General features: G+C 35.2%; 2 protein-coding genes across 3 annotated transcripts in view; one reads left to right on the forward strand and one right to left on the reverse strand.

The window, feature by feature from the left end:
* The window catches only part of Msp300 (Muscle-specific protein 300 kDa), a 409,159-nt gene that overhangs the window by 367,313 nt on the left and 13,945 nt on the right, over positions 1-27,901 (reverse strand). The window lies entirely within an intron of this gene.
* On the forward strand, positions 6,145-27,266 carry LOC111505804 (uncharacterized). 2 transcript variants are annotated; one of them, XM_074174343.1, is made up of 7 exons: positions 6,145-6,295; positions 6,355-6,482; positions 12,769-12,901; positions 17,059-17,431; positions 23,572-23,952; positions 26,933-27,028; positions 27,084-27,266. In XM_074174343.1, coding segments are annotated over exons 1-5 (696 nt in total). In that variant the 5' UTR covers positions 6,145-6,234; the 3' UTR covers positions 23,573-23,952; positions 26,933-27,028; positions 27,084-27,266. The 2 variants fall into 2 exon arrangements, with proteins under 2 accessions (XP_074030444.1, XP_074030439.1); XM_074174338.1 differs by having other exon boundaries at positions 26,933-27,266.

Here is a 27,901-nt window from a genome sequence, read left to right on the forward strand (position 1 = left end):
CGTCAATAAAATTTACCACTGAGAGGAAGGTAAATAATTCATTAAATTACCTTGACTCAACCATTACAAAAAATAACAATGAACATGAATTTGCAATTTTCCACAAACCATCTTACACGGACATTATCATACATAATTCCTCTATGCACTCTTACCAGCATAAAGTTGCTGCGTTCAATAATATTCTTCATAGACTATTGAATAATTTCCAGAGTTTGATCAAACAAATCAAACAAAAACTACAAAAGCAAGCCATGGACCATATCTACCCAAATTCAAGATGCGATAACGTCAGTTATGAGAATTGTCATTTTTGGCTGAACCAACCAATAATATTTTTTTGAAGAAAGACTGCGTAAACTTAGCTCACAGAAATAGTAATAGTCCGAATAATAGTGTAAGTGCATTTATTAAAAACAATAAAGACAAAACTTCGGTATCGGATAGATCAGGAGTAATCAGCTGAGTTGTGGCTCTTGCCCAAAACTGTATAATGGCCAAACAGGGAGATTATTTTCCAAAAAATTAAAAGCTTAGATGTAATTTTGTGAATAGAACGACCAATTTCACATTTGCAAACCACCTTTTAGCAGAAGTACACGAGTTCAGTCATGAATATGACATGTTATATTTAGAAGAGAAGAGTTTGAAATTCAATCTTCTAAAATGTCAAGCAATCAATAGATTCAAGAATTCGGGTAACTAACTAAATGATCAATTAGAATTGAATAACCGTTACTGAATATTTTTCAAATGTGGGGACTGGGACATAAGCTCAGGTCATTTAATCCATTACAAACTCAAGTACTTGAAATGTAGGTACTTTAAATTTTAAAATTAGGTATACCAAGCATTAAATTTGTAAAATATAGTAGATAAAGATACGCCCGAAGAAGCCATTGTATGGCGAAACACGTGTCGCTTTTTTATAAAACTGTTTAGTGGAACATTTTTGGCTGTGAGTTTTAGAAAGTATTTTGAAGTGTTTTGTATGAGAAACTTTGCCAAAAATCCGACAGATATAATTCAACGCGACAAAAGTTGTTTTCTGTTAGGAACTTGACAATAGAAATAATTGTTGTATACGTTTTTGTGAGAGATTGTATCAATTAATCTAAAAAGTCGTTCACTTATACTTCAAGGTCCTTCTTCACAGTAAATTAGAAATCAACCCTGAAAAATCATCGTTGAATTCCTGATAAAATCACTTATCCAGTAGATGGCATATATGGGGTTATTTTGTTTGCTATTTTGAAGAGGAGTGTGTACGCATCTTAGCGATACCTTATATTATTTCACAAAAATTAGGTGTTTCGGGAAATTTACATTACTGTCTTATTTATGGAGATATTGAACGTGGCTCCTTTTGAAAAAAATTCCCTATATGCAATCAATTATTTATATTTTGAGCTGTTTTGGAATCATCCGTATCTCTGAGTATAGGTTGGAAATGAATCAAATCACTTTTCAGTATCGTCCTTCCATTTTTTATTTTTATCATTCATTTTTGGATCCATTTTCAACCCGTTTGATATCTTGATAGAGTTTTTCAACACACTGATCTCATTTCAGATCATCAGACACGCACAGTTTTGAAAACAATAAAACTTTCTCAAAAACAAACTTGGTCTAAGGAGCAAAACGAAATATAGTCAAAAAGTTTTTCGCTCCGAAAAAGAAGTGCTAGAATTGAATTAGTTCTTGTTTGTATCTAAAATATAAGGAAAAGAAATATTCATCATTATTAAAAAATAGAAACTGGGCTGCAATCAAAGAATACGTTTACTGTTGTTATAGAAAGAAGAAATAATATTAATAATTTTCATTTGATAATTTTTTACCCATGTTGTAGTTTCATTTAATTAGAAATTATGTTATTTTTTCATACTACGTGTTTATTAGTTTACCGAACAATTTTTGTCAGCAGTTCTCAAATTGAAGAATAATACTCCATTCAAATAAATGTTTATTCAACCTGATCAAATTTTTTCTGTGCTGAAATATTCCAAGTGTTTTTTATTTTGATTGAAATGTCTGCTGCAGGTTATAATCGATGATGATATGACGTATTCATCGTCATGAACAGTCAACATAATAAAAAAACATTGGTTTAATCTCCACTTCATTATGTTCAACCTGAACAACATCATACCTCCAAAAACTGAAAGGGAGTTTTCGAAAAAACTATTGCTAAGAAAAAGAGAATTGAAACTTATTACTAATATCTGTTTCACAAATTATATCTTACCTTATGCTAGTCACTCAGAATTTCGTTTCGTCATAGAAAACATACTTAGTGCGATTTTTACCTAATTTTTGAACTAAATTATATATCGGAAATCTGTAGTGCTGCTGCGGATTTTTATATAGAATTTATTGAAACTGTAGACATTCTGGATATTCACTATTCATTTCTCAATAAATTCATTACCAGATCATTCATCACATTTTAGATTTTTCGTTTGTGAAAAAAATGTCATTTTTCATCTACTCATTTCTACTCAGTCACACTTCGATTATTTTTGTGCAGTCAGGTTTTCAAATCTACAATTTCAAAGTCAAATCCGAAGTTTCCTGCTTAATGTCTAAAATTGATTTACACAACGCGATTTCTCTTGAGGCGTCCATGCCAAATAATTAGAATTTGAAAATTTACATTTGAAAATACAAACAGGAAACGGTTTAAAATATGTCTGTCGCACCCCTACGAACGACAAACCTCAGAAGTATAAACTTGTACTAGCTATAGATTAACGAGGTCTTACATTTTAACGTGTGATTCCGAACACTATATTGATATTTTCAACTTATAACATATTCAAATTTTGTATCTAAGATAGTGCAGAGGTTAAAATTGCTTCGACAAGCTAAATGGAATAACGCACTGTTAGTAATTATATTATTATTATCCTAACTAGAACAGAAACAGTACATTTCCGTACTCGACACCGTTATCCGAAAAAGCTGATTTCGGGTAAGTAGTCGAATGTGGGAAAGTATGAGTTCAGATCAAGCATTTTTCTACAAGTGAATATGTTACGAAGCTCTGATAAAACTTTTATATGCGAAACAATTCCTGATCCAAATTGCTTGTATAGATATAGGGTGATGCACGCACACGAACGCTTGTACAAAAAACATACAAAACAGGAACTTTTTCATAAAATTCTACATCTCTCAAAAAATTTCCATTTCTATTATCGAATTTCTGCACCACGACAATCTAGTTAGAATCATGAAATGCAAGTGCAGCGTTGCCCGATTGTGGGCTGACCAACATGCTATCCATTGAAAGTGTTCGTATAAACCTGGGCTCACAAAGACACTATTCACATCAGGTGTATACAATTACACAGCCACGCCTCCTGGCGAAGTTTTGTGAAAGTAGGTGGTGTATCAGCTATGTGTATATGGTGTAATGGTCGGCCCAACCGAAAATTTGCTAAACGTCATTTCACATGATAACATGTCCAAAAAACACTATATACAGTGGGAAACGTTGGTGAGCCCGAAACCGGGACGACCGACGTTTCCGAGGGCTGACCAGAGTTCACATCGTATATTCTACGGGCTGACAAATGACCGTTTACATATATATATATATATATATATACATATATATATATATATATATATATATATATATATATATATATATATATATATATATATATATATATATATATATATATATATACATATATATATATATATATATATATATATATATATATATATATATATATATATATATATATATATATATCCAAAAATGAGTGACTAGCCTAGTTCTATGTACGTTGGGTACAAAAAGATTTATGGATCTGTTGGCGGATGATGATCAGTTCTTTTGAAAAATTTATATTTATGTTTGTATACATATATACAGAGTTCATAGAGTTAATCACCTGCCACCGTTGAAATTTTCAGTACCTTACATTACAGTCCTGCGACAATCCTCACAGCAAATTTCTGCAGAACGGAAACACATGACCAAGAGGTACATGTACCCCAATATAGGATATCATATCGCAGATGGCAGTTGACGTTGACATAATAAAGAATCCTCAAGATATTTTCATGGCAATGATTTGATAAAAATTTCATTGCATAACAATGTTTTTTGTCAGTCTTCTACGAAGCATGTCGATATGTGTTTTCCAACACAGTTTATAGTATATCGTTCAAGCAATTTGATAGTTTCACGGACATTAACTTTCATATTACCGTACTCAAAAATTATAAAATTTTCCGCTGCTTTCCTCGTTGTAAATTTCACCAAAGAAGTTTTTAACACATCCACTGTGAAATGTTTTTTTTTTCAGATCACTCCATAACTTCATTATGAAACAAATGGTTTCACAAGTTTGGTAAATTTTTCATTCGTCATGAGAAGGTCTGTATCATCAGTTAGAATATTGGTACATGAGACATTTCTTTACCGCTTCGGGCTTTCTTACCGAGATGGAGCTGCTACCAATTAACAGTTTTTCTCTTAGACTGACGTTTTATACATGCAATACAGCTACATTGAAATTATTCGACAGAACAAATCATACTGAAGAGATTAGAGGACCAAACACACAACACTCGACAGAGATGCAAGTCCTGAGGGTACTAGACTACGAGACAGAAAGTTTCAACCTCGGCGAAGGATAACACACCGGAGCGATATTCTTAGATATCCCCAAGGCATTTGAGAGAGTTTGGCATGAAGGACTATTAGCCAATGAGCAATTTTGGCTACTTGAAACAGATGGTAAGGCTAATTGAATCTTTTCTAGCTAACAGGCGATGCCGCTGCAGAGTAGGACAAGAAATCTCCACCATGCGATTATTGAAAGCAGTGATCCAGCAAGGAGCAGTCCTTTTGCTACACCTCTTCTCGGTATACATAGCGGATGTGCCCAAGCCAGAGAACAACCTTAACAAGTTGGTACTCTACGCGGACGACACAGGCCTGCTGGCGAGACCAACATGCCAAGCGCATGTCACCAGATACTTGCAACAGCAGGCGAACAGGCTGAAGGAATAGGCCAACCTTTGGAAAATCAGTATAAACCCTGACAAGAGTCAGGCGATATTGTTCACCCGGAGGCTTGTACACTCGGAAGGAAATGTGACCTTCAACGGACAAGAGATTCCGTTTCCAACAGTTTTCAACCAGATTTTAAATTCACTTCTTTTGCAGATTCACAAAGAAATACTTGTTCGCGATCTAAAGACACTCGTCTCCGGTTAGTTTTTGGGGGTCCTACGCAATAATTACATTCAAGTAAAGTCACCATTCAATAAAATATTAGATTAGAAAGTAAAAGCACCTGAAGGCTGACTTTCGACCGCAATAGGTCAGATGTCGATCTTGCTGGTGTACTGAAATAATTTTAGCTCGGTCCTGCTGTTGAATGCAATATATCTCTGTGAGGAATATTATATGAATGCCTGTAGGAGATAATTCAATATCCAGCGTAGTATTAGCCAAGATGCCGGCGGGAATTCACCAGAACCAACGAAATATTCATTTTCTTATACGAATGTATTTCTCCTCAATACAGTCTTCAGACACGTTTTGGTCGTAAAGCTATACTTGAGTATGATTTCATCAAATTCAAGGGCATATCCCTTATAACCATATTGTTCTAGTTTGAAAATCAAGCGAAGAACACATGAAAAACACCATCAAAGGCACGTGAAAACTCGCAAATCTACATTTTTTTCATCTGAAGCTATTATTATATTTTCTTGAAAATCGTTCAAAGCAGTTTCCAGTAGTTCTTCTGCCAATAGCAACCTATTTTCTTCTATTGATCGTTTCAAATAAATAGTTTTAAAGAACAATAGCATCGAAGTAGATTGATGTAAAATCGGGTCACAATCGTAAATATTATTTTAGAAATCCAATGAAAGGCATTTTCCAAAAATATCCATTGATTCATCCAAGTAATTACTTCATGTTACAATTACATCAAAAATAATAGCTCAATATAAAAATCACTCCATGACTCATTAATCTTGGCGCAAATGCATAAATAATACGGTTTCATAACTTACCGTATCGAATTTCATAATAATAGCAGTTGCTTATTAATATCTTGCAGTTGCTGACAGAAATAGCCCTATTCAAATTTACGCATAGAGCTACTCCAGTCAGCTGGGACATAACCAGGGCTATTAAAACATAGGAAATCGCTTTTCCTGACAACGTCACTCACAATGAGATGAAAGTGAAACACGATGACATTTCGATATATTTTTAAACTTTGTTGCGTTTATTTCTATTTAATATCCACGCCGGGTAAGTCATCAACGTACGTTTGGACATGTTTACTTAACAAACTGTTTTTTTCTTTGTAGGAGTATGTACTTTGGACACGACAAACCATCAGATCAGCGTGGTCTTGTTTTTCGCGGATAGCGGCAAAATTCCCAGTTCGATAGCAGGAATAAAGTTTTTGGAAATGCAGGAGATGGCGAGAGTTAAAGTAAAATTTATGATATATTGATAACTTTTTGGTAAATTTTATGGATGGCTGATCAAGAATTTGAAGTCAAACTTTTCATTCGAGCGGTTTTAGATACACATCATATACACACTTAGGTCTCCCAAAAAATTATTTTGATACAAATGACCCTTCTTTCACAACATGAGTTGCTTCTAAGATTATACAGTGCCATCCCCAAAGTATGCACCGTATGGGAAACTTATTTATTAAGGGTTTTTCGACAGAAAGTTATTCCTGATAAAAGTTTGTGCATCCCCTAAAACTTTACATGCACCAACAAAATACAGTAAAACACACGTAATATACGAAGAGTCTTCAAATATTTGATTTTGAGACAAGAGTAAAGTGCTCCTATTTTGAAAAATTTCGAGAAAAGTTATTTGGAAAAGTTGTTCAGCATTGAAAAATACATCTAGATTTAAAGTCATGGCTATCTGAGCGAAGTTTTATTTTCTTACCCATTTTTTTAAAATGGGGACTACGAAAAAAAATTTGCTAAAATGATACGACGGTTTATCTTAAAAGCCTGTAATATTACGAATTGCATAACTATGGTGTTAACCACGGTCAATTTTTTTTTAAAGTGAAATAATGTTTTCAAAGTTTTTGGTGCAGAGTTGCAAATGACAGTGACCTGTAAGAAGGCCTGTTAGACATCGTAGTTCATCCATACTGAAGTCCAACATATGTTTGGTATCAAGCTTCAAAGGGTGAATAAACGTCTTGGAGTGAGTCAATCCTGGAAGATTCTGCCAGAAGTCCATTAATCTTCTTGCTATCCAGGCGTTCAAAGTTTGTTTGACAAAGCCTAAAGCGATGCCAATGACAGATTCTGGTCCAATGAAACCCTCCTTTGCAAGGGAGTTAGTAGCTTTGTTGCCTTCCAGGCCAGTATGGCCAGCAATCCAGACCAGAGACTATTGTAATATAAATGAATCGAAGAGGTTTTTGTATTGAAGTATATAATTTTTAAAATTCTCGAAAAGGGCTTTGGACTTTCGTCATCATCAGTGCTCACCTGAAAGTAAGTGATCTAATTGAAAAGGAAGTTTAGTGAAAATTGATTGAGAAATTTGGAAAATTGTTTGGGATTACTTACTTGTCAGGCAACAGGAAGTATCAAAATAAGTACATGGCACATTTGTAATATTTGACTTATATAAAACAAAATAGGCTGATAGCCAAGAAAATACATTTTTAGATTGAGGCCATGTGGTTCAGTCAAAGTATTATATGAAAGAAGGACAATTTGAGACAGGATGTGTCAAGTGTCATGTTAAAAATAATGGTACCAACTTGAGGAGTGATCCATTATGGATTTAAAAGTATTTAAAGTATCAAATATTAGTAACAAATTTGATTATTTGATAATTCATAACCTTTTTATAAAGGGAAAGGAAATCTCTGTTTAAGTTAACCTGAATATTCAAACAATGATCGTTATTTGAAAGTTCTTTGAAAATCTCCAACTCTTCAAACAAGTCAAGCCTAAGGAAATTTTTATTATCTATTTCATGTAATATTTTGGAATTTCTTTTGGGAGTAAAGTTATGATTATTAAATTCAATGTGGTGGCCAAAAGCAGATTTTTCAGGTTTTTCAAATGTTCATTAATACGAGTAAAAAGAGGTCTACAGGTTCTACCCATGTAAGATACCGAACAATCAGAGCAGTGAAGCTTCTAGACTACACTTCTGTGTAATTTATTGATTTTGTCTTTGGAATTTACTAAAAAGTTACTCAAGTTATTTTGAGATTTAAAAGAAATTTTTGTGCCAGGTATGGTATTTTCTATAAATTTAGAAATAACAATACACATATTTTGATGAAAATAAGGTAGGGAAAAATATTTCACAGAAGGTGAATTAACCAAGGTGGTAGAGTTGAAGGCCAATCTTCTATCTGACCTGTGTTTAAATTTACTGATTAATTTATGAATAATAGATAGTTGATAACCATTGTTCACAGCAATCTGTTTGAATGTATTTAATTCTAAATTAAAATTGGAGGGTGATAACGGGATGTTTAACAATCTGTTGACATAACAATTGAAGAAGACCATTTTATGTTGCATAGGATGAAATGAATTGAAAGGGATGACATAATCAGTCTGGGTTGGTTTTCTGTAAATGAAAAAATCTAATTTGTTGTTAATTTTTGTTATGATAAAATCTAAAAAGTTTGATTTATTATTTTTTTAATTTCAATTTCAAGGGAATCTAAGATACCATGTGCCAAATTAGACTTGTCATCTATGAAAACCAGGCAGTCATCGACATATCTGTACCAGCTGAGAATCTTATCAATTTTATTAATGATGAAGGAATTTTCTGAATTTTCCACGAAAATGTCGGCTAGGAAAGGTGAAAGAGGGTTACCCATTGCTAGGCCTACAGGTTGACTGTAAAATTTATTATTGAAAACAAAAAAATCTTGGGAAATGCAAAATTTAAATGAAATCAATATATCTGTTTCAGTAGAGTCAGATGTTAAGATGTTAACATGATAAGATGTTAATATTTGATACTATAAATACATTTAAATCAATAATGGATCACTCCTCAAGTTGGTACCATTACTTTCAACATGACACTTGACACATCCTGTCTCAAATTGTCCTTCTTTCATATAAAACTTTGACTGAACCACATGGCCTCAATCCAAAAATGTATTTTCCTGGCTATCAGCCTATTTTGTTTTATATAAGTCAAATATTACAAATGTGCCATGTACTTACTTATTTTGATACTTCCTGTTGCCTGACAAGTAAGTAATCTCAAACAATTTTCCAAATTTCTCAATCAAAAATTTATTGCAACTTCAATTTTCACTAAACTTCTATGACGAAAGTCGAAAGCGCTTTACAAGAATTTTAAAAATTATAACACTTTAATACAAAAACCTCTTCGATTCATTCATTCAATAATTATATTCAGCTTTCCAAATCTATTTATTGTAATATAGTTACTTCTAATTTAGTAACTTTTAGTTTACGCTTGAGGAAGCTATTGTATAGCGAAACACGTTTCGCGGTTTTTGTAAAACCCTTTATTAATTAGTTTTTTTTAAACTTGAGGGTATTGGTACTTGATTTGTTTTTCACCTTGTTTATAATAGTTTAAAAAACTGGTGAGGGGCACCCACATATGCTAACAGCATTTTTCAGATCTGTAAGAATTTTATGATCGTTTCAGTTTCAAAAGTAGTTTCATAAGTTTTCGATATGAATTGTTTCACGCCAGACGTTGAAGATTCTAGTTATCAATTCAATTCTTCAAGTGAAGATTTAGACAAAATGGAGACCAGTACTGGTATAGCTGCAGTTTCATTTTATAATTCAGAAATATATTTCGTGAATATTCCGGAAGAGGAAATGAACACTACTATACTATACACTTACGATATTTGAGAATTTCAGTTTAGCGGATGGATTCTAACAATTTCTATTCTATTTTATATGATAATTGTTATCTGAAAAACGTCATTACATTCGATTATCTCAAATATTTCTCAACTATAATGAAAATGATGATAATAATAACAATAGCGCCCGACTCACGATAGGAAGAGATCGGAAGTTCGATCCCAACCTCGACCAGATATGGGATGATTCTGCAACGTTATATGGCTGACGGATTGCAAAAAGACATGATGCTCCTTTGGTGGCTCGGGGAGTTATTAACATTACTTACCTAGGACACGAGACTAATGACCAATGTAGTCAACGCCTCTGACACCCCCAAATAAAATAAATTAATTGCTTCGTTTGACTGCATGTTGCACATTCCGGAAACCTTGTCGAATGGGGGATAGAGGAGTGTTATACAATATGACTCCGTTGATCGTTTCACAATAATTTGGAATATTTCAGGATGTCCCAACATTCCAGAATGTTCAGGGATTCTCTGGTTGTTCTTATCTTCAAAAGCACGCACTTCAGGTGAAAACCGAAATCTTTTTCCTGCATGGGGTACATAAGGTTAGCGTAAAATATAACTCCCCCGATCGTACCCCGATGACATTGGAATGTTCCGAGGTTGGCCATTGGGGATTATCACCTAACATTCCACCTCTTTCCAGAATGTATCAAAATGTTACGGAATCCTGTCGAATACTCTGGAATGTTCTGGGCGGAACATCCAGCCCCTTTCATCTTCACAACCATGACTTTCAGGACAAAACAAGAACCTTCTTCAAGCCACCACATAATATAACTCCTTTGTTCGTTCCACAATGATCTGTAATGTTCAGGTTACTTTTCGAACGATCCAAACTATTTCTCAACATTCCATCACATTCCGGAATATTCCAGCATGTTCCGGAGTGTTTTTCAAATTCCTTGAGGAGAAAATTCCCAACCCCTATATCTTTAAAAGTACACCCCTCAGGTAGAAATGGGTAGGGCCAAGTCGACAAGGTGGGTAGAAATGAGTAGGGTCGATAATCTAAGTTATTCTTGCTGACGATTTCCCAATTGATTGTTCAGAGTGACTTGAATTTCTTGACCGACCAGAGCAATAAATATTTGTTGATATAGCAAAATGGACAAAAAATATATTTTTCGTAGATTATTACTAATAACATTGAAAATTTTTGAACAACTCATCACTATATTTTTTTCACTTGATCAAAACAAAAAGACAGCCGGAACATAGGGATAATTTTCCAACACTTGGAGTTGAATGTAAATAAGTTAGTACAACTAGATTATCATCTCCAAATTTTGAATACACTGATCCACTTCATGATAATAATCACAAATTTTCACAATACCGACTTTATTATCAATACACGTTTCAATACATAGCAGTTGCTCAGTTGAACTGGTACTCCACACTATTCTACAATGCAATTTATGGAAACCATCGACCAAATTGATAGAGATTATTAATTGGTAAACAGGTAGTTTGAAGAACAGGTTTCACCAGGTACAAAGCAGATCTAGGAAATTTTCCATGGAAATAAAGTCAACGGTGGTGAGAAACTGACTTCTAATTGGTCGTTCAATGTCATATTTACGTTCATTAATTTCCAGAGATTCTATCGGGATCAATTTTTGTCCTTTATTTTCTGTATGTAATACGTCGTAGTTTATGCCGAAGTCAAATGTCTTATACCCTTAGTTGTATACCTTCAATTAGTAGAAATGTATCCATACATAGTTGGAACCAGAGTTCAAAAATGGCTTAAACTATTTTTATCGACCTTTCTTGGGCTTTTTCACTATCCATAATCTGAAAAAATATAAAACTTCATACATGTGTAGATTGGGCGAATCCAGTTAGTTCCTGACCCAAAATTCACTTTAATATTTTTGCCTCAAATAGTGACATATGTCAAAAGAATGTGGAAGGTTATATACCCCAAAAATAGGTCGATAAAATACTCTGATTTCCTTTGCAATAATGATTTTCATCCCATAGATCAGAATGATTTTTATTTTTATAATTTCCATAATCTGGAATGATTCTGCTATGATTCGAAGTCTATGAAAGAACAAATAAAATTGGAATGAATAGATGAATAATCAATGAATGAAATGGAAAAATGAGTGAAACTAATACTCCCTCATCCTTCTTTAAATAAACTAGTTTAAAATTCATCACCCAGTCATCTGCTGAAGAAGATTGTGGATACTAACAATCGAAACGTCGTGAAGTAACTTGGCTTGGAATCTTTCGATGATTATTTCATTTTAAATGTTAAATTTTCAATTTTTTGCTCAATTTTCATTTTATTCTTATTTCATTTCAGGATTATTTTGTTTAATATAAATGTCATTTTCAGCTATTCATTCTAATTCATTTATTTGTTTTTGAATCATATTATATAATATTAGACAATGGAATTCTGCACTGATGAAATTCAATTCATTGTACCTTTCCCACAGTAGTGTCTGTCTGAAAAGAATATGCTGTGCCAACAACCTAAATATTGAATTCAAATTAAATAAAAAATTATCGACAGATTTTTTATGGGGTATTTCACTGAAAGTTATTTCGAAATAAATGTTATGATTTTCCACGGATTAGTCAAATAAAGTTGATAATTCCATATATTTTTAAAAATAATAACTGTCTTTTTCATTATGTTGATTTGTTGAAATTTACTTTCATTTTTTGTTTCAGATGATATTTAGAACAATTTTATTTTCATAATATTGAAATTTTATCAATACGTTTATTGTTAAAGTTTCTATAACGTCCGAATGAAACAGCAAAAAAAGCACGTTGTTCTAATTTTATTGTTCAATTATTCTTTCAAGCATAGCTTCCCATCTACTCGAGATATCCATTCATACATAGCGCAGAGAAACACGATGAACTGTAAGGAACTTCTACGAGAAGGTTTGGAGTCTTTGACGCACTTTTGTCAGAACGCCCTTGGAATGAAAACTGGTAAGTATAGGAACAATAACACATTAGGATAACTAACTGATGACCTCTTCCTGTGATAAATTTTTCGCAAAATACTATTGTTCAAACTATTGTTAGTCCAAATATTCATCATCACAACAAATGTCAAAGAGAGGAAGGTCCTGTGTCGACAGGCAACATGATACTTATGAATGACCACAGAAAGTAATATGAAATATTATATTATTACGCCTTTGGCTTCCATCCAATAGTTGCAAAATTTCAATTACCAACTTCATTTGAAGTTGAATGGGGTATATTTTGGGAGATATTCATTTTTGGGAAAGGAAGGTTTTGACATTCTACTTCTCCAAACTCTTCAACAAAGTTGTGTACATCATGCAAGAAAGTAACTTTCAGACACAAACTAGACGAAAAATCCCTCTCGAAACGACTACTTTCATATAAACATTGAACTACACAAAATAAAAATATTTTCTGAACAACTTCTTTCATATGAACATTGTTTAATACAAAAAAAACACTTTTTCCTATCCAGTTTGTACTCCAAATATTCGTTATGGAATCCAATCAGATCTCATTCTGATCTCATCAGATTGCTACACAGTATACTATACGAGTAATATAAAAAAGGTGTACTTTCACTCACATGAAACACTGTCATCCTCAATGTTTCGGAATGAGATATTTTCTTTATTGCCTCTTCAGCACCAATGTGGATATCATAACAAGATTAAGCAAGAATTCATTCATAAAATTACCACTTTATGTCATGAATGAGTTAAATCCACTCATATCATCGATGACGGTACGTAATGACATTCATTCGCTCATTTGATTTAATCCTAGCCATAGTAAACTTGTTTAAAATTGAAAGGGGTTTATTATTAGGGGAGATTCATTTTTAGAAAAGAAAGGTTTTATCTTTCAATATCTCCATCTTTATGCAAAATGATGTGGGAATCTCCCAAAGAAAGAAATTAATGTCATAGTAAACAAACAAAGATGTGAATTGAAGGGGTTATATTTTTAGGAGTGATTAATTTTTGGGAAAGAAAGTTTTTGGCTTTCTACTACTCTATCTTGATACAAAAAAGGGATGAGGGAATCTTCCAAAGACAGGAAGGAAGTAATCAATTTGAAAATAAGTAACTCTATACATGGATGTGTAGATCATGCAAAGAAGTATATTTCAGACTCAAACTGAAAAAAAGTCTTCCTGAAACAGCTACTTTCATATAAACATTGAATTACACGAAAGAAAAAAATTATTTCGAAACAAATACTTCTATATGAACACTGAATTATATAGAAGATACTTTTCTCTACTCAGTTTGTATTTCGAACATTCGTTGTGGAATAAAAATCAGATATCATTCACATGAGTTCTACTTTGAATGAATGGTAATAAATTGCCTCATCCCTTTTTTTTGTATCAAGATGGAGTAGTAGAAAGCCAAAAAAAATTAAAAAAAGGGTTTTAATCTTCCTCTTTGAAGATGATCACTTGATGATCGAAACACATGTCGAAGTGTTAAAAATAACATTTGGATTCTCGAGAAGTTTATTCCACATAAACGCAGTTCTCCAAATGCAAGAGTTCTTAAGCAGTGGAGTTCGGGGTGTACTGATTTGAACCTCAAATATATGAGGAGTCACAATCCGTCGCATATTTCTAATCTGTACCGCTCTCGTTGGAATCGAATATACCGTCAGTTGAACACCTCCTGTGAAAGTATCTATAAAAGAGTGACAAATCTTCAACCTTTCTTCAATGTTTCAGACTATTAAGGTTACAAGTGATGTTCGTGTCTCCAATCAGGCGGATGGCTCTTTTCTGGGTGGAATCCATTAGCTTCAGGCTACGCTTAGGGGCGTAGCTCAATACATGAGAGCAATATTCCAAAGTAGGTCTGCTTTATGAAGCAGATCTACTTTGGAACTATTGGAACTATTTCGAACCAAAAAACTATACACACCTTAGCAAGTTGCTGAGGTGTGTATAGTTTTCTGGTTTCGAATGGTGTTCCAAGCTTTTGAGAAGCAGCCTTTACAATTTCAACGACATGATGGTGCCAAGGCATATTGGTGTCCATTTTAATCTCCAACCAACTTATGTCAGTCCTGACATATCCGGTTCTGAGACATTTATCTTCTTGGAGAAAACCGATGCCTGGGTTCTTGTGGCATTGAATTGAAGCTGGTTACTTCCACGCCAATTCGAAATCACTTCTAGGTCTTCATTAAGATATGGAACCTCCTGCTGCCGGTGAAGATGTGCAATATATTGGTTTCTTGGTATTTTTCCAATAAGTCGTTGATATTCAATAAAAAAAGGTTGGATACAAAATAGATCCCTAGGGAACACCAGCATTGATGGTGAAATTATTCGAGATATATCCATCGACAGCTACTTGCAGGAAACGTTCTTTCAGGAAGCTGGAGATCCATACACAAAAATGATTCTCAGACTAGCCATAGCATCAAAGTATGGCCAGCAAATCCTCATGCCACATACGGTCAAATGCCTTAGAAATATCAAGCGCAACTGCTCTTATTCTCTATGTTTCTCGATTGCGTTATTCCAAATATGCGTGGCATATGGTAGAAGCTCGCCTGTTGATCTTTGTTTTCGAAAGCCATATTGATGATCGCTCAATATGTTAAGGCCTTCCAAATATTTAAGGACATGGTTGTTTACGGCTTTCTCCATGATTTTTGATATCAATGATAGCATAGATAATCAAACTTCATTATAAAAACAGTAGAGTTGGACGATTGCCAAAATACGAATTAACTCATTAACCGGAAATATGTTAAATGAGGGCAATACCATTTCCTCTTACGAAGATGCCATCTGTGAACCGACAGAAGACTCAAACCACGGCAACGGTCTGTTACAAAGTCAAGCTCTATCTTTCACTGTATGACTATATCCTCCACATTCACTTCAAGGCAACTAGATGAAACCAGAGCATTTGGGCTCTGATTTCATCGTAATGCAACACAAGATAGCCCTGTTTCGACTCGCGAAGATGTCATCAGTGGTGCTGATCTGACACACAAATGCATTGCTGAACTCAAGTGTTCTTGAAGAACAAACCGGAGTTAGTACGGTGGATGACATTTCCACTTCTTGAGGCACCATTTAAGTTACCGACAAAAGAGTAAATCCACGATTATCAAAGATGAAGAAACATGCTCCCAGAGGCAGTTCCCTACAAGGCCTTGCTTCGACAGCGACTGCCAAATGAAACACGTCTTCTGTCTTTCACTCAAGGCAACTAGATGAAACCAGATCCCAAAAACAAAGCATCTATTATCCAACACCACACAGCGCTGTTTCAGTCGCCCAAGGTCTTATCAGTAGTAATAGGGTGTACCACGAATGATTCGTAAATTGAGTCTTTTGTCGGTCCTATTGATGGCGTCTTCGTAAGGAGATAAGTACTTCGCCAATATTCACCCAGGTTTCTTTTTTGAGGACTGTTGAATCCAGCAATGCATTCCTACGGGCTAGCAACAATGTTGATACCTTGTTAAGTTGAAACAGCACTGTCTGTTGTCATTCAATCACGATTTTGTTTTGTTCTTGGGCTCTGGTTTCAACTAGTTACTCTGCAATGAAAGCTGCAGCGAAATACGGAATACAAAACCCGTTCTATGGTCGATGACCGAGCTATACTTCACAGCAGCTACCTTAGGGAGCCTTATTCATTTTCTAAATTCGTAGATTGAGTCATCTGTCGCTCTCATTTTCTTCACTTACTCAGGTTTGTTCCTTGAGGACAGTCAATTTCAAAAATGAAACGGCGCTGTCTAGTGTTGGATCAAGAATGCTTTATTTGTTACTGAATATGTTACTGAACTGGTATTTATGATTATGAAATTGAACTAGGTAAGATGTGAAGACAGTGCATAAAAAAAGGTTCTTACCAATAGAAATTACGAAGAAAGAATTTTATGAAGGCAATATTTTTATGAAATATTGCCTTCATATCTATAGCATTTCATAAATAACGAACCATAATTTTGTGAATGTGTCAACATGATATTAAACAGGTGTAGAAGATGTGAAAGAAATCTAAAAAATATAAGAAGAAATGTGAAATGTATTTGAAGTTTGTCTGTAATAAGATCATTCGATAATACAAATAAAATAAATTTCTCTTTTACAGCCACTGTTTCGGTTTCATCGAAGGTATCAACAAACAATATAATCAACGGAGAGTCCGAAATTCCACTACAAATGAAGCACCCAGTCATGCAAAGAGGTACTCGCAAATTTCGGAGAAGTAAGGACTCAGACGGCATTTTGCCCACAATGTCAAAAATCAAGAAAGTATTAGAAAAAGATATCACCAGTCCCGAACATACAGAAGTTTTCAATATAAGAGTCAAAAGAGATGGTGCGGATTACGGAACTGAAAATAAAGTGGGAGAAATCGCAGATGTTCCTCTTGGCAGAGAGAAGACTAAACCACCATGGGATGTTCTTGATGTGATGTCGCATGTTAAATTTTCGTTTTTTCGGCAATTTATTCGAGGATGGTGAGATTTTTCATACTTTTTTTCTGGTCTTTCATCATGGAGATTCTAAACATTCCGAAATCGATGGCAAATCCACTTTAAAAATTAACTCTTCCATAATTGTTGAACTCTATCGATGGTATTTTGAATGAAAATTATTTTGTCGATAATCTAGCCTGCCTTTGTTTTTTCTTTCCTCTTTCAGTGGTATATAACCAACATATCAGTTCAAGTAATAGGGAAATGAATAATAATAATAGATATTTCTAATGCCTTTGACCGTGTGTGGCGTGAGGGTTTGCTGGCCAAACTTCGATGCTATGGCTTATCGAATCATTTTTGTGTGGCTCTTTCCCTGAAAGAGCGTTTCCTGCAAGTGGCCGTCGATGGATATCTCTCGAATACTTCCACCATCAATGTTGGTGTTCCCCAAGGATCCAACCTCCAACCCCCTTTTCATTGTATATTAAAGACTTATTGTAAAAAACCAATAATCCAAAAAAGTGATTTGCTGACGACAGCATCACATTTGAGTTCCTGGACATCGATTGCGGATTTTTCTTGCCCTTTTTGGGAATAGGCTGAACGCGAGCATTTCCAACGCTCTGTTGGCGCAGTTTAGATGCAATGAATCTGAGTTTTGGCGCCCGAAACAAAAATATAGTCCAAACCATGGACTGCAAAGAGAGAACCGGCTCCAAAAAAAGGAGATAGTGTTTTTTCGGCTGGGAAAGTGATGGCAACACTTTTTTGGGAAAGGCATAGAGTTATTTCAATCGATTATCTTCAAAAAAGAAAACCATCAAAGGAGCATACTACGCATTATTACTTAAAAAGCTGAAAACAGAACATGCGCAAACAGATTTGCATAAAAAAGCCTGTCTCATCAAGACAACGAACAGTCTCACACCTTAGCTGTTGCCATGGCAAAAATCGACGACTCACGGTGTGGCAATCACCGCCCTCGTGATTCTGAAAACAAACATCTGTTTCCGTTCTTACATTCTGAAGGATATCATGTGTTAGTAGCCTTCAACACCAGGTAATTTCTTTCCGTAGTTGTCTGTATATTGTAGACTTCAAATTTCAATCATCCCCCGTGGAAAAAGCTTCGTGAAGTCAAATCGGGGGATCTGAGTGGCCATTCTGTAGAATCTCTCTTTCGAATTCATCTACCAGGAAAGTTATTACTATGAAAGTATTGCACTGGAACCACGCAATGATGAGGAGTCCCATCTTATTGAAAAACTACTCCACCTCGTGATAGATAATATAACTGTATGATATTGTTATTGTTTGGCATAACTTAATTTTTCATCAAAATGGAATATTATTCACCATTCTGGTTCGGCTTCAAAAAATAGTCCTTCAATATGACTACCCAATTGGAGTGAATTTGGCGTGTCATATTTGGATTCGAATCCCTCCAGTATCGAACATTTAGACGATTTAGATTATTCTTTCTCAAAGTGGGTGATAACGCCCCCTTGTGTGCGCTGGAGGCCTATAGGGGGCAGTAAAGGGCACAGAGAAGATTGGGGGGCGTTGAAAAATTTTTTTCTGCTTTCAAAACCTTTTTAAAGCGTTTGCTTTACCGCACCTTCACGCTTAACGCGCGTTTCCTCATGTAACACCATTTAGAGGACTAGACAGTAACTATTTCCTGTCCGATAGTTGTGAAACTGTACAATAGATGGCGGTAAGCTTCAATGCGAAACGAGAAGTTTCTAGTCTCCATTTTCGAAAGTACTAGGCCCGCCCGCTGCCTCATATAAACAACAAGTAAAACAACAACAAACAAGCGAATTCAGTTAGCGACTAGCTAAGTAAAGTGCTGTATGTGCGGTGGTGAATACTGTGAGTGGTGTCATTAGCAAGTTTTTAATACTCGATTCTTTACTTCTGCATTTTTGAAGACAAAATTATGTCGGAAGCAGAAAAAAAGAAACAACAGTATAGCGCGGAATATATAAAATATGGATTTATTGAAAATCCCACAAATCCCACACAAATTGAATTCCCTCCCACACTACGGGAGGGAATTCAATTTTACCGGTAATGAAAGAAGTAATAACTACTGTGCTCTATGAATCAGCGGCAGATATTATCCAAAAAATTCCTTTGAGTAAAAGTCCGTGCAAAGACGAATTGATGAGATGGCTGAAAACATTGAAGAGTCATTGTGCAATCATCTGAAGACTTTACCAACCAATGCAGCATTGTTGTTGTCATACGTGAGGTTTATTAAAAATGAGAAAATATATCAAGAATTACTATTTGCCAGAAATTTAGAGACGGATACAAAAGGAGAAACCAAATATAATACACTGGAAAATGTTTGTGATGAGGAAGAAATTCCACTGAAGAATATTATATCAGCTGCTACGAATGGCGCTCCGGCTATGACAGGACGTCACAAAGGCTTCATAGCTGTACATTGCGTCATTTATAGGCAACATTTGGTTGCGAAAAATTTGAATGAGCGCCTCCCTTAAACACTGCAATATATCATCAAACCAGTCAATTGAATCTGAAACAGCTCTTTAAATGACAGATTATTCAATCAGCTTTATGTTGCTGATGATGAAAATTTCAACTGACTGCTATTTCACACAGAAGTGTGTTGGTTATCAAAAGGTAACTGTCTGACTCAAGGTAACAAAGACAAAGAATTTCAGGACAACCTCATCACTTCAAAGAATGATATTGCGTACTTGACAGACCTGTATGAATTATTTAATGATGTCAATCTCCAACTTCATGGTGACGACTTGAATTTGATTAAAACAAAAAATGTCATTGCTTTTGTAGCCAAATTGCACTTATACAATAATAATATCGGCGGACGTGAGTTTCGCAATTTTCCTAATTTGTCAGCAGTATCCTTCAACAACGACGAATTGCTTGTTTACTGCCAACATTTGGATAACCTGCACAGTGATTTCGCAGAACGGTTTCAGGACATTTTAAAATCTGAAATACCGGACTGGGTGTTGGATCCTTTTTCAAATGTCAACACAGCAGGATCACCCCAGCTGGAAGAAGAACTCATAGAGCTGATACCGAACGAGGAAATAGAAATAATATTCAAAAATGGATACCAAGAATTTTGGCTACAAAAGCCAATCCCGCAATTGAACCCTGGATTGTGGTCCATCATTCCACGATTTTTGATAGCATTCCCATCATCGTATTTGTGTGAACGTGGATTTAGTGCTGTGGCAACGTTGCTAACTAAAAATAGAAATCGGTTGCAGATTACCGAACGCGAGTATATTCGAGCCTGATATTAACAAACTTGTTAAAAATCATCAAAATCATCAAAATCATCCTTCACATTAGATTAGTTTTAAAATTCAGATTGAAATGTGTGTTTTAATAACATGAATGAAAGTTTTCATAATATTACAAAAAGATGTTTCACATTACCCTCATCAGAAAGTCTTATTTTCACATGACACACATAATTTAATTATTAAAATAATGACTGCGATTGTGATTCTTGAAAGATGTAGTGAAGCAAAAAAAATTGAGGAGTGCTAGAAAATAATTAATTCTCGAAGTAGGCGGTAGACAAAATGAGTTTGAGAACCTCTGATTCAAATGAAAGGTATACTCATCTGTTGAGTAACGAGAGTATTCTTGTGGACTGTATTTATAATATTAACGAATTTGAATAGGTACGCCAGAAACAAGTCACCTTACCTTGGAATTTTCCTCCCTGGTGGTCTTGCAGATCTTGGGCGGCCGCCACAGTCAGAAGTCGGATGTTAATTATTATCCTTGAGGATAGGGACACACAAACAGGATTTCCGTATAAATAATAAGCGGTTTTATTACAGCGAGCCGACAGCGATATACACACATCGGAAAAGTCTAGGGATATTTTTAAAAATGGCAATATTTTTTTTAGATCGCTTTAGGGAAAAAAAGTTGACGGGTGATTATTAAACAAATGTAACTTACAACAAAATTTATTAAATGGTCAAAAATACTGAGTGCGCATATAAGCAAAACTAAAAAAAATATGGCTCTTCCTTGGCACCCCGAAAAAAAATCATAATACAAAAAAAAATGGAATCAGTACAAAGTATGGCCTCCACGCTGGTTTATTACGGCCCTACATCTATCGTGCATCGACAAAATGAGATTGTCAATGTCTTGTTGAGGTACATGTGCCCATTCAGCGATTAAAAGCTCTCTCAATTGAAACGTTGTGTGAATGTTCCCCATAAGCGAAATAATTCTTCGTTGAAGCATGTCCCACACATGCTCGATGGGATTCAGGTCCGGTGCTGGCCATGGCAATACATCAACTCCTTCGTTGGTGAGCCAGTCAGTCACTAGACGCGCGACATGTGGACGAGCATTATCGTGCATAAGGTGGAAGTTTTCACCAACAGCACCAGCAAACGGCGGACGATAGGTAGAAGAATGGTGTCGAGGTACTGTCGAGCTGTGAGGGAGCGATTTGGAAAAACGAGATCGGTTCTGCCGCCGATCATGATTCCGCCCCATAGCATTACTGTACCACCTCTGTATGTGTGGACTTCCTGGACGAGTCTCAAACGTTCATTATTTCCAGGTCGTCTCCACAGTCTTACTCGACGAGAATCTGGATGAAATCCAAATCTGGATTCGTCTGTGAACAAAACTGTGGCCCAATCATTTGCATCCCAGTTTTGATGTTCTTGACACCACTCTAATCTTCTACCGCGATTGCCTCTCGACAAAGGTGGACATCTAAGTGGTCTTCTGTTGTGGAGATCTGCTTCATGCAGTCGATTTCTGACAGTATCACGACCAATGGTTTTCTGGTCCGTCTGCTGCAACACGTTAACCAACTCAGGTGCTGTGATTGTCGGTTGTCTTCTTGCGGTTAAGACCAAAAATCGGTCTTGAACTGCAGTTGTAGCGCGTCCTCGCCCTTGATGTTGTTCGGCTGGACTGCTAGTTTCACGGAAATGCCGCCGCAATCGACTGATAACACTTTGGGAGACTCCCAAACGAAGAGCTACATCATTTTGTCGCATGCCACCTTGAAGAAGCCCTACAGCTCTATTCATCTCAGCCAATGGTAAGTGATGGCGTTCCATGTTAAAGCACAATATTTCCAGTTTAATTGCTGAGCATGAACTGCATAGAATGTACAAACTCGATACTTTCAGATTATTCATTTTAACCCAAAACCTACAGTTTGTAAAAAACTTGATAAAAGATTAGTTACCGTTTTTGCAGGCTTTGTTCAACCCATAGAAATCTACAGGGTGGTCGAGTGTACCAATTTAATCGAAATTAAACGACCTCATGCATTCATTTTTATGATATTTAGTATGTTATAAAAATATCCCTAGACTTTTCCGATGTGTGTATTTTAGATTCGTTCTCTCCTGTCGAACAAATCGTACTACTTTTTCCAGCAAGGACATTTTTTGCTCCCTTATAGATAGCGACTGGTTTCTGCATTTACGCGAAAATAAACTGGATCGTACTCAGAAGTATTCATGCATAAATGAGAACATGAGAATAGGAAACAATAGGTTAACGAAATTCGTTCCATAACATCATCAGAGATAAAAGTATAATCCAATTCTGGATAACGGTTGGCGTTCACCGAGAGGATCGTACAAAATTCTACTTTTTTGTCGAAATAATTTTTGTTCAACTCATGAATCATTTTCTTTGCATAAGGATGAAATTCTTGTCGATAAAGACTCCTGAAAACATTTTTACGAATCACTTCTGATGCTTGAGACGTAGTCAAAAATTATTTATGTTCCATCGAGGCAACGTGGCCTAGAATTGTAACATTGACTATTTCTGGACGGTCATGTTGGTATAGAAGATAATAAAAAAAATGATAACTCGAGTTCGAACAGAGAAAAAATGAAAAGCTTTAATAATAAAACTAAGGTAACAGTCACTATTTCAAAATAATTGACATAAGCATCAGCCCATTGAGCAGTAAGTAGGTGATACAATTTAGAACCGTATTTGTACTCAATGTAGTTGATTCAAATTTTCCTTATTCTCAATACCAAAGTGATATTCTCAAATAGAGATTGCATGATATGCTGGTATTTCATCAAGTTTCAGTATCAATTCAGTAGTACTATTAGTTGTATGAAGTTCACACAGATTAATATTGTCTTTCATTTCAGAAAAAAAGAAGAAGCTCTCAAAAGAAGAGAACGAAATCCTGAGCAACTTCATCGGTCAAAAGAAGCAAGACCCTGGTCTATTTGAATCAGTAAGATCCACCCTGAATACGCTCCAAGAAACTCCGGAGGATCCCTTTCTTTTCATCGTCTTCGGTGGACATCTTTCAGAAATATGCGACAGACATAGCCCGCTGATTCAAAGCCTGAAACACATCATTGAATCCACCGATCCAAAAACCACTCTCATCGTTTTGACCGGAGCTTGCCCTGAAGGCAAGTGCGACAAAATGGAACACGATAGTACTGTTGTGATTAAGGAGAGTGTCAATTCCGAATTGGCGAAAGATGAAAAGAATTCAGTTTTACCCGTATATGCTAGGGGTAAGAAATAATTTTTTTTTATTTGAATTAGTTCAACTGCGGATGGTTCAATTGCAACAACAGCCGTAAAAAAACAATCTACTAGCTGAACAATTTGCGTCCCACTCCACAGTCAATTTTCTGGAAAAGGCACCACCCACTATTCCCACACTAGAATCCACAATGCCGGAAATTACTTTTCGACAGCGTCTAGTCAGGTGAATTCTGAAACGGCTCAATATCAACAAGGCGACTGATCCTGATGAAGTGCCCGTCATCGTACCTAAAAAGTACGCAAAATGAACTCGCACCAGTATTTTGCAGACTTCTCAACCTGTTTTACAAGAAAGGGGTTTTTCCTTCTTGTTGGAAGATTGCTCGCGTTCAGTCTATTCCCAAAACGGGCAAGAAAACTCTTCCAAATAACTAACTCAAACATTTGGAAGGCTTTCAACATCTTGAGCGCTGATCAGTATGGCTTTCGGAAGGTTCTAGGTACCTAGAACAAGTAGATACCTGTATCTATGTATGGTATACCTGTATGGTATAAATAAGGATAACTTTGTAAGTATGATTAGTTTGATCTTCCTCTCGAAGATGATCACTTGGTGATCGAAGCACGTGTCGAGGTGTTAAAAATAACGGATTTGTGTTGGGAAAAACTACAGTAATAGTCATTACTACACCAAAGGTTCCAAACAGTACATCACAAGTACAAATATACAAACCAAATTCTACGAGGGCGAAGCCGTGGACAACAACTAGTATCAAATATGTGAATGAATCGGCCGAAACTTAATGAAAATCTATAACTTAATCAAGTAACACTTCATTGTCAAACTAAAATATCATCTTCATTTCATTTTCATGATTGTCTGTATAAACAAGTTTGACATGAAATTCATATTAATTGTTCAAATTACAGCTTTTATACTGATATAGATATATAGATGATACTTTAGTCACGTGTTTTGCTACGTAATATCTTCTTCAGGCGTGTGTATACTGACACGCCAGGCGTGCAGCTCAGACACGTCCACGTGTCGATGCATTTAGCTGAGAATATTTCAAGAAAGAATATTTACGAATCCCTCCCGACCCAAAATTTTCTCATTTTTCAAACTCAAAGTTTATTATTTCTGGGCAATACCAATCAAGCAACCATTCTTCCTACTGACTCGTGATTTCATCATGCTGATGTTTGCTGTCATGATATTGTTGAAAAATAGATTTTTTTCATTCAAATATTGAGGTCTCTTGGCATTATTTATGATAAGCAACAAAAACTAGTTCTCAGGAATGAAAATGAGTGAGAAATACTGAAAATTTGTAATGTGGACAAAAAAAATTGATGTTTTCCACCTAAAAATGAAATGAGAATAGTGTGAAACTCAAATATCATTGTGCCACAATAATTTGTAAGTTAGCTTTTTTAAACGGGTCTAGATTCAAATCGACATCGTTTTACTATTTCGACCACTCAATTTCCAACTTTTTATGATTGATTGAAAGAACAAAAATATGAAGTATTTTTGAATTCTTTTTTTGTTGTTTTTTGCTATGAAACCTAATGGTAATAATCTCATCTTTGGGACTTTTTTCACAAATTAATCTTATTTTAGAATATCCCTTATATACTCGTAAGTTACAAAAAAATAGTATATATTCAATTTGCTGGAAATGGTCATTACTTGATTAACAGTAAATTTCATTCTCACAAGTAATGACCACATTGCTTGCTCGTTGAATGAAATACTAATCTAAAGTGATCCAAATACTAAATCCATTATATAAGTAAAAGCTTCAATTGATAACGTACCTAGAAGTCTACACAAAATATCCAAATGATACAACTACAGAGGAACTTCGATAAATAAAATGTGATAATTTAATCTACATATACCCAGCCTCTAAGACAGGGGTTTCCAACCTTTTCGCACCTGCGTACCACTTAACTTTTGAGAAATATTGGCGTACCACGAGACATAAATATTTTAATAAACGTATAATATTTACTCTTCTAAAAGTGTGTTTAAAGACCGATTGGCCGATAATTTAGGTTTTTCAGCACAATTCTTTGAAGTAGAAGAGGACGTCAAAAATCGTTTCATAGTTCAGTTTTCTTATACGAAATCAGAATTATTAATTACAACACCCACAAAAAACCTGTAATGCCAAATGAAAGTAAAAAACAATCCTTTTAAAGAATGGCAGGTAAAAAATGAAACACCCTTTGTTTACCAATTGTACTATCTGGGGATTCCTAGGTAAAATTCCTGAAGTGTTTTATTGTTTTATATCCTAGGAATTATAAATTCCAATGTAATAGAAAAACAAAGATGTCAGGTCGTTCATTGGGTTATGGGTACTTCGTTATTCTAGCGACCCGTGAGCTGAGTCAAGTTTGCTATTAACAGCATGTTGTTCACATCACTCACGCGTACCACCTGAAACGTTCCCGCGTACCACTGGTGGTACGCGTACCACCGGTTGGGAACCCCTGCTCTAAGAGGTTCATGTTGCACTGACGGTAGGATGACGAATTCAAAAAACCATGCAGTCATTATCCATTGTGGTTATGACGTTGAATCTGGTCATTATTACGCATTGGTCAAAAACGAAACGGACTGCTTTAAGTTTGACGATAGTCCTGCAATATCTTGAATTTATTGAAGCCTCAAGAGACACCCTACATTTTATTCTATGAAAGAGAGGACATTGGTAGATCAAGATCTTCAGATGATGAGGTGCTGCAGGTTTTTCCGGATTTTCTTGTAGCTGAAAAAGCAAATACGCCACTGGAATCAATCAAATCGCCCCGGAGCGCCAATTAATTGTTGTTGTTTCATAATTTCATAATTAGAATTAATTAAAAATAATAAACTGATAAGAAAAGTACTTGGAAATCGAATCAAAAATTCAATCAATTCGATTTCGAAATACTTAAGAGCTACAAACGTCAAAAGAAAACCTTTTCATCAGCCCCAATTTTCATTTTCAGGCCCAAAAAGTGATCAACTGACACGATGCACTGTTCTGTATGACATTCCACTAACACTGAAGGACATTTTAGAAGAAATGTCCCCAACATTCGGGGGTAGAAATTGAGAAGGAACCGATATGAATGACTTATTTATCCATGGTATTTCCAGACATTTCGACACCTGACACACCGAAAAAAAGTATACCGAATATGATTCATCTTTATTCGGGACGTCAAAAGAGCCAGGGAAATAAACAATATAATAAATCAACAAATATAATGGATTTCGTCATATATTTTATTTTAATTTTTGTATGAATATAACAGCAATAAAGGTCATCGTTTTAATTTATTATTATGTGCTCATTCACCCTGCATTCAATATTGATGTGTAGTTGTAGCAAATGAAAATTTTTCATCTATTGTGTTTTTTTTAAAGTATAGTTGATAATAGAGATCCAAATAGAATTTATGAGAGGTTACTTGATATCTTCCAGAAACCTCCAATGAACAAACTATTCCAGTCCATAAGGATTCCATGATTTTAATCGAAACTAGCGACTCGCCCTGGCTCCGCACGGGAGCAATGCTGATACCAAATATACATATAAACGCGATCGCTGCTAATCATAAAGTGCTGTAAGGCAAAACGCGGTCTTCGACGCCCTATTTATAGGCACGAGGCGGCAGCCTTCAGGTGCCTATAACACAAATCTTAAAATTGTAACAAGTCTACAAGTTACAAGTAATTCGCTTACAGCTACAAGTATCCTAATGTTTCGTAACATAAGAGAATTCCATATACTTGTAGCTACCAGTAAAATATTCTACACTTGTATATGTTGTTCCTACAAGACAATTTATTTATTTACCTGCTGTTTTCGGTAACGCGATTCGTGGTGTAACATGTCTTAACGTGTTTTCGTGTTAGTGGTGACGTGCAAGGACTGCAAGTGGAATAATATTTGTAGCTATAGCTAGCAAACA

This window comes from Leptinotarsa decemlineata, unplaced genomic scaffold, assembly GCF_025532065.1.
Source record: "Leptinotarsa decemlineata unplaced genomic scaffold, Ldec_3_MD MMD2_P_RNA_scaffold_12, whole genome shotgun sequence".
Lineage (NCBI taxonomy): Eukaryota > Metazoa > Arthropoda > Insecta > Coleoptera > Chrysomelidae > Leptinotarsa > Leptinotarsa decemlineata.

Coding starts and splice junctions, on each gene's coding strand:
- LOC111505804 (XM_074174338.1), top strand. CDS start 6,235: ATGACATTTCGATATATTTTTAAACTTTGTTGCGTTTATTTCTATTTA. Junction 6,296..6,354: donor CTATTTAATATCCACGCCGG/GTAAGTCATCAA, acceptor TTTTCTTTGTAG/GAGTATGTACTTTGGACACG. Junction 6,483..12,768: donor AGGAGATGGCGAGAGTTAAA/GTAAAATTTATG, acceptor TATTCTTTCAAG/CATAGCTTCCCATCTACTCG.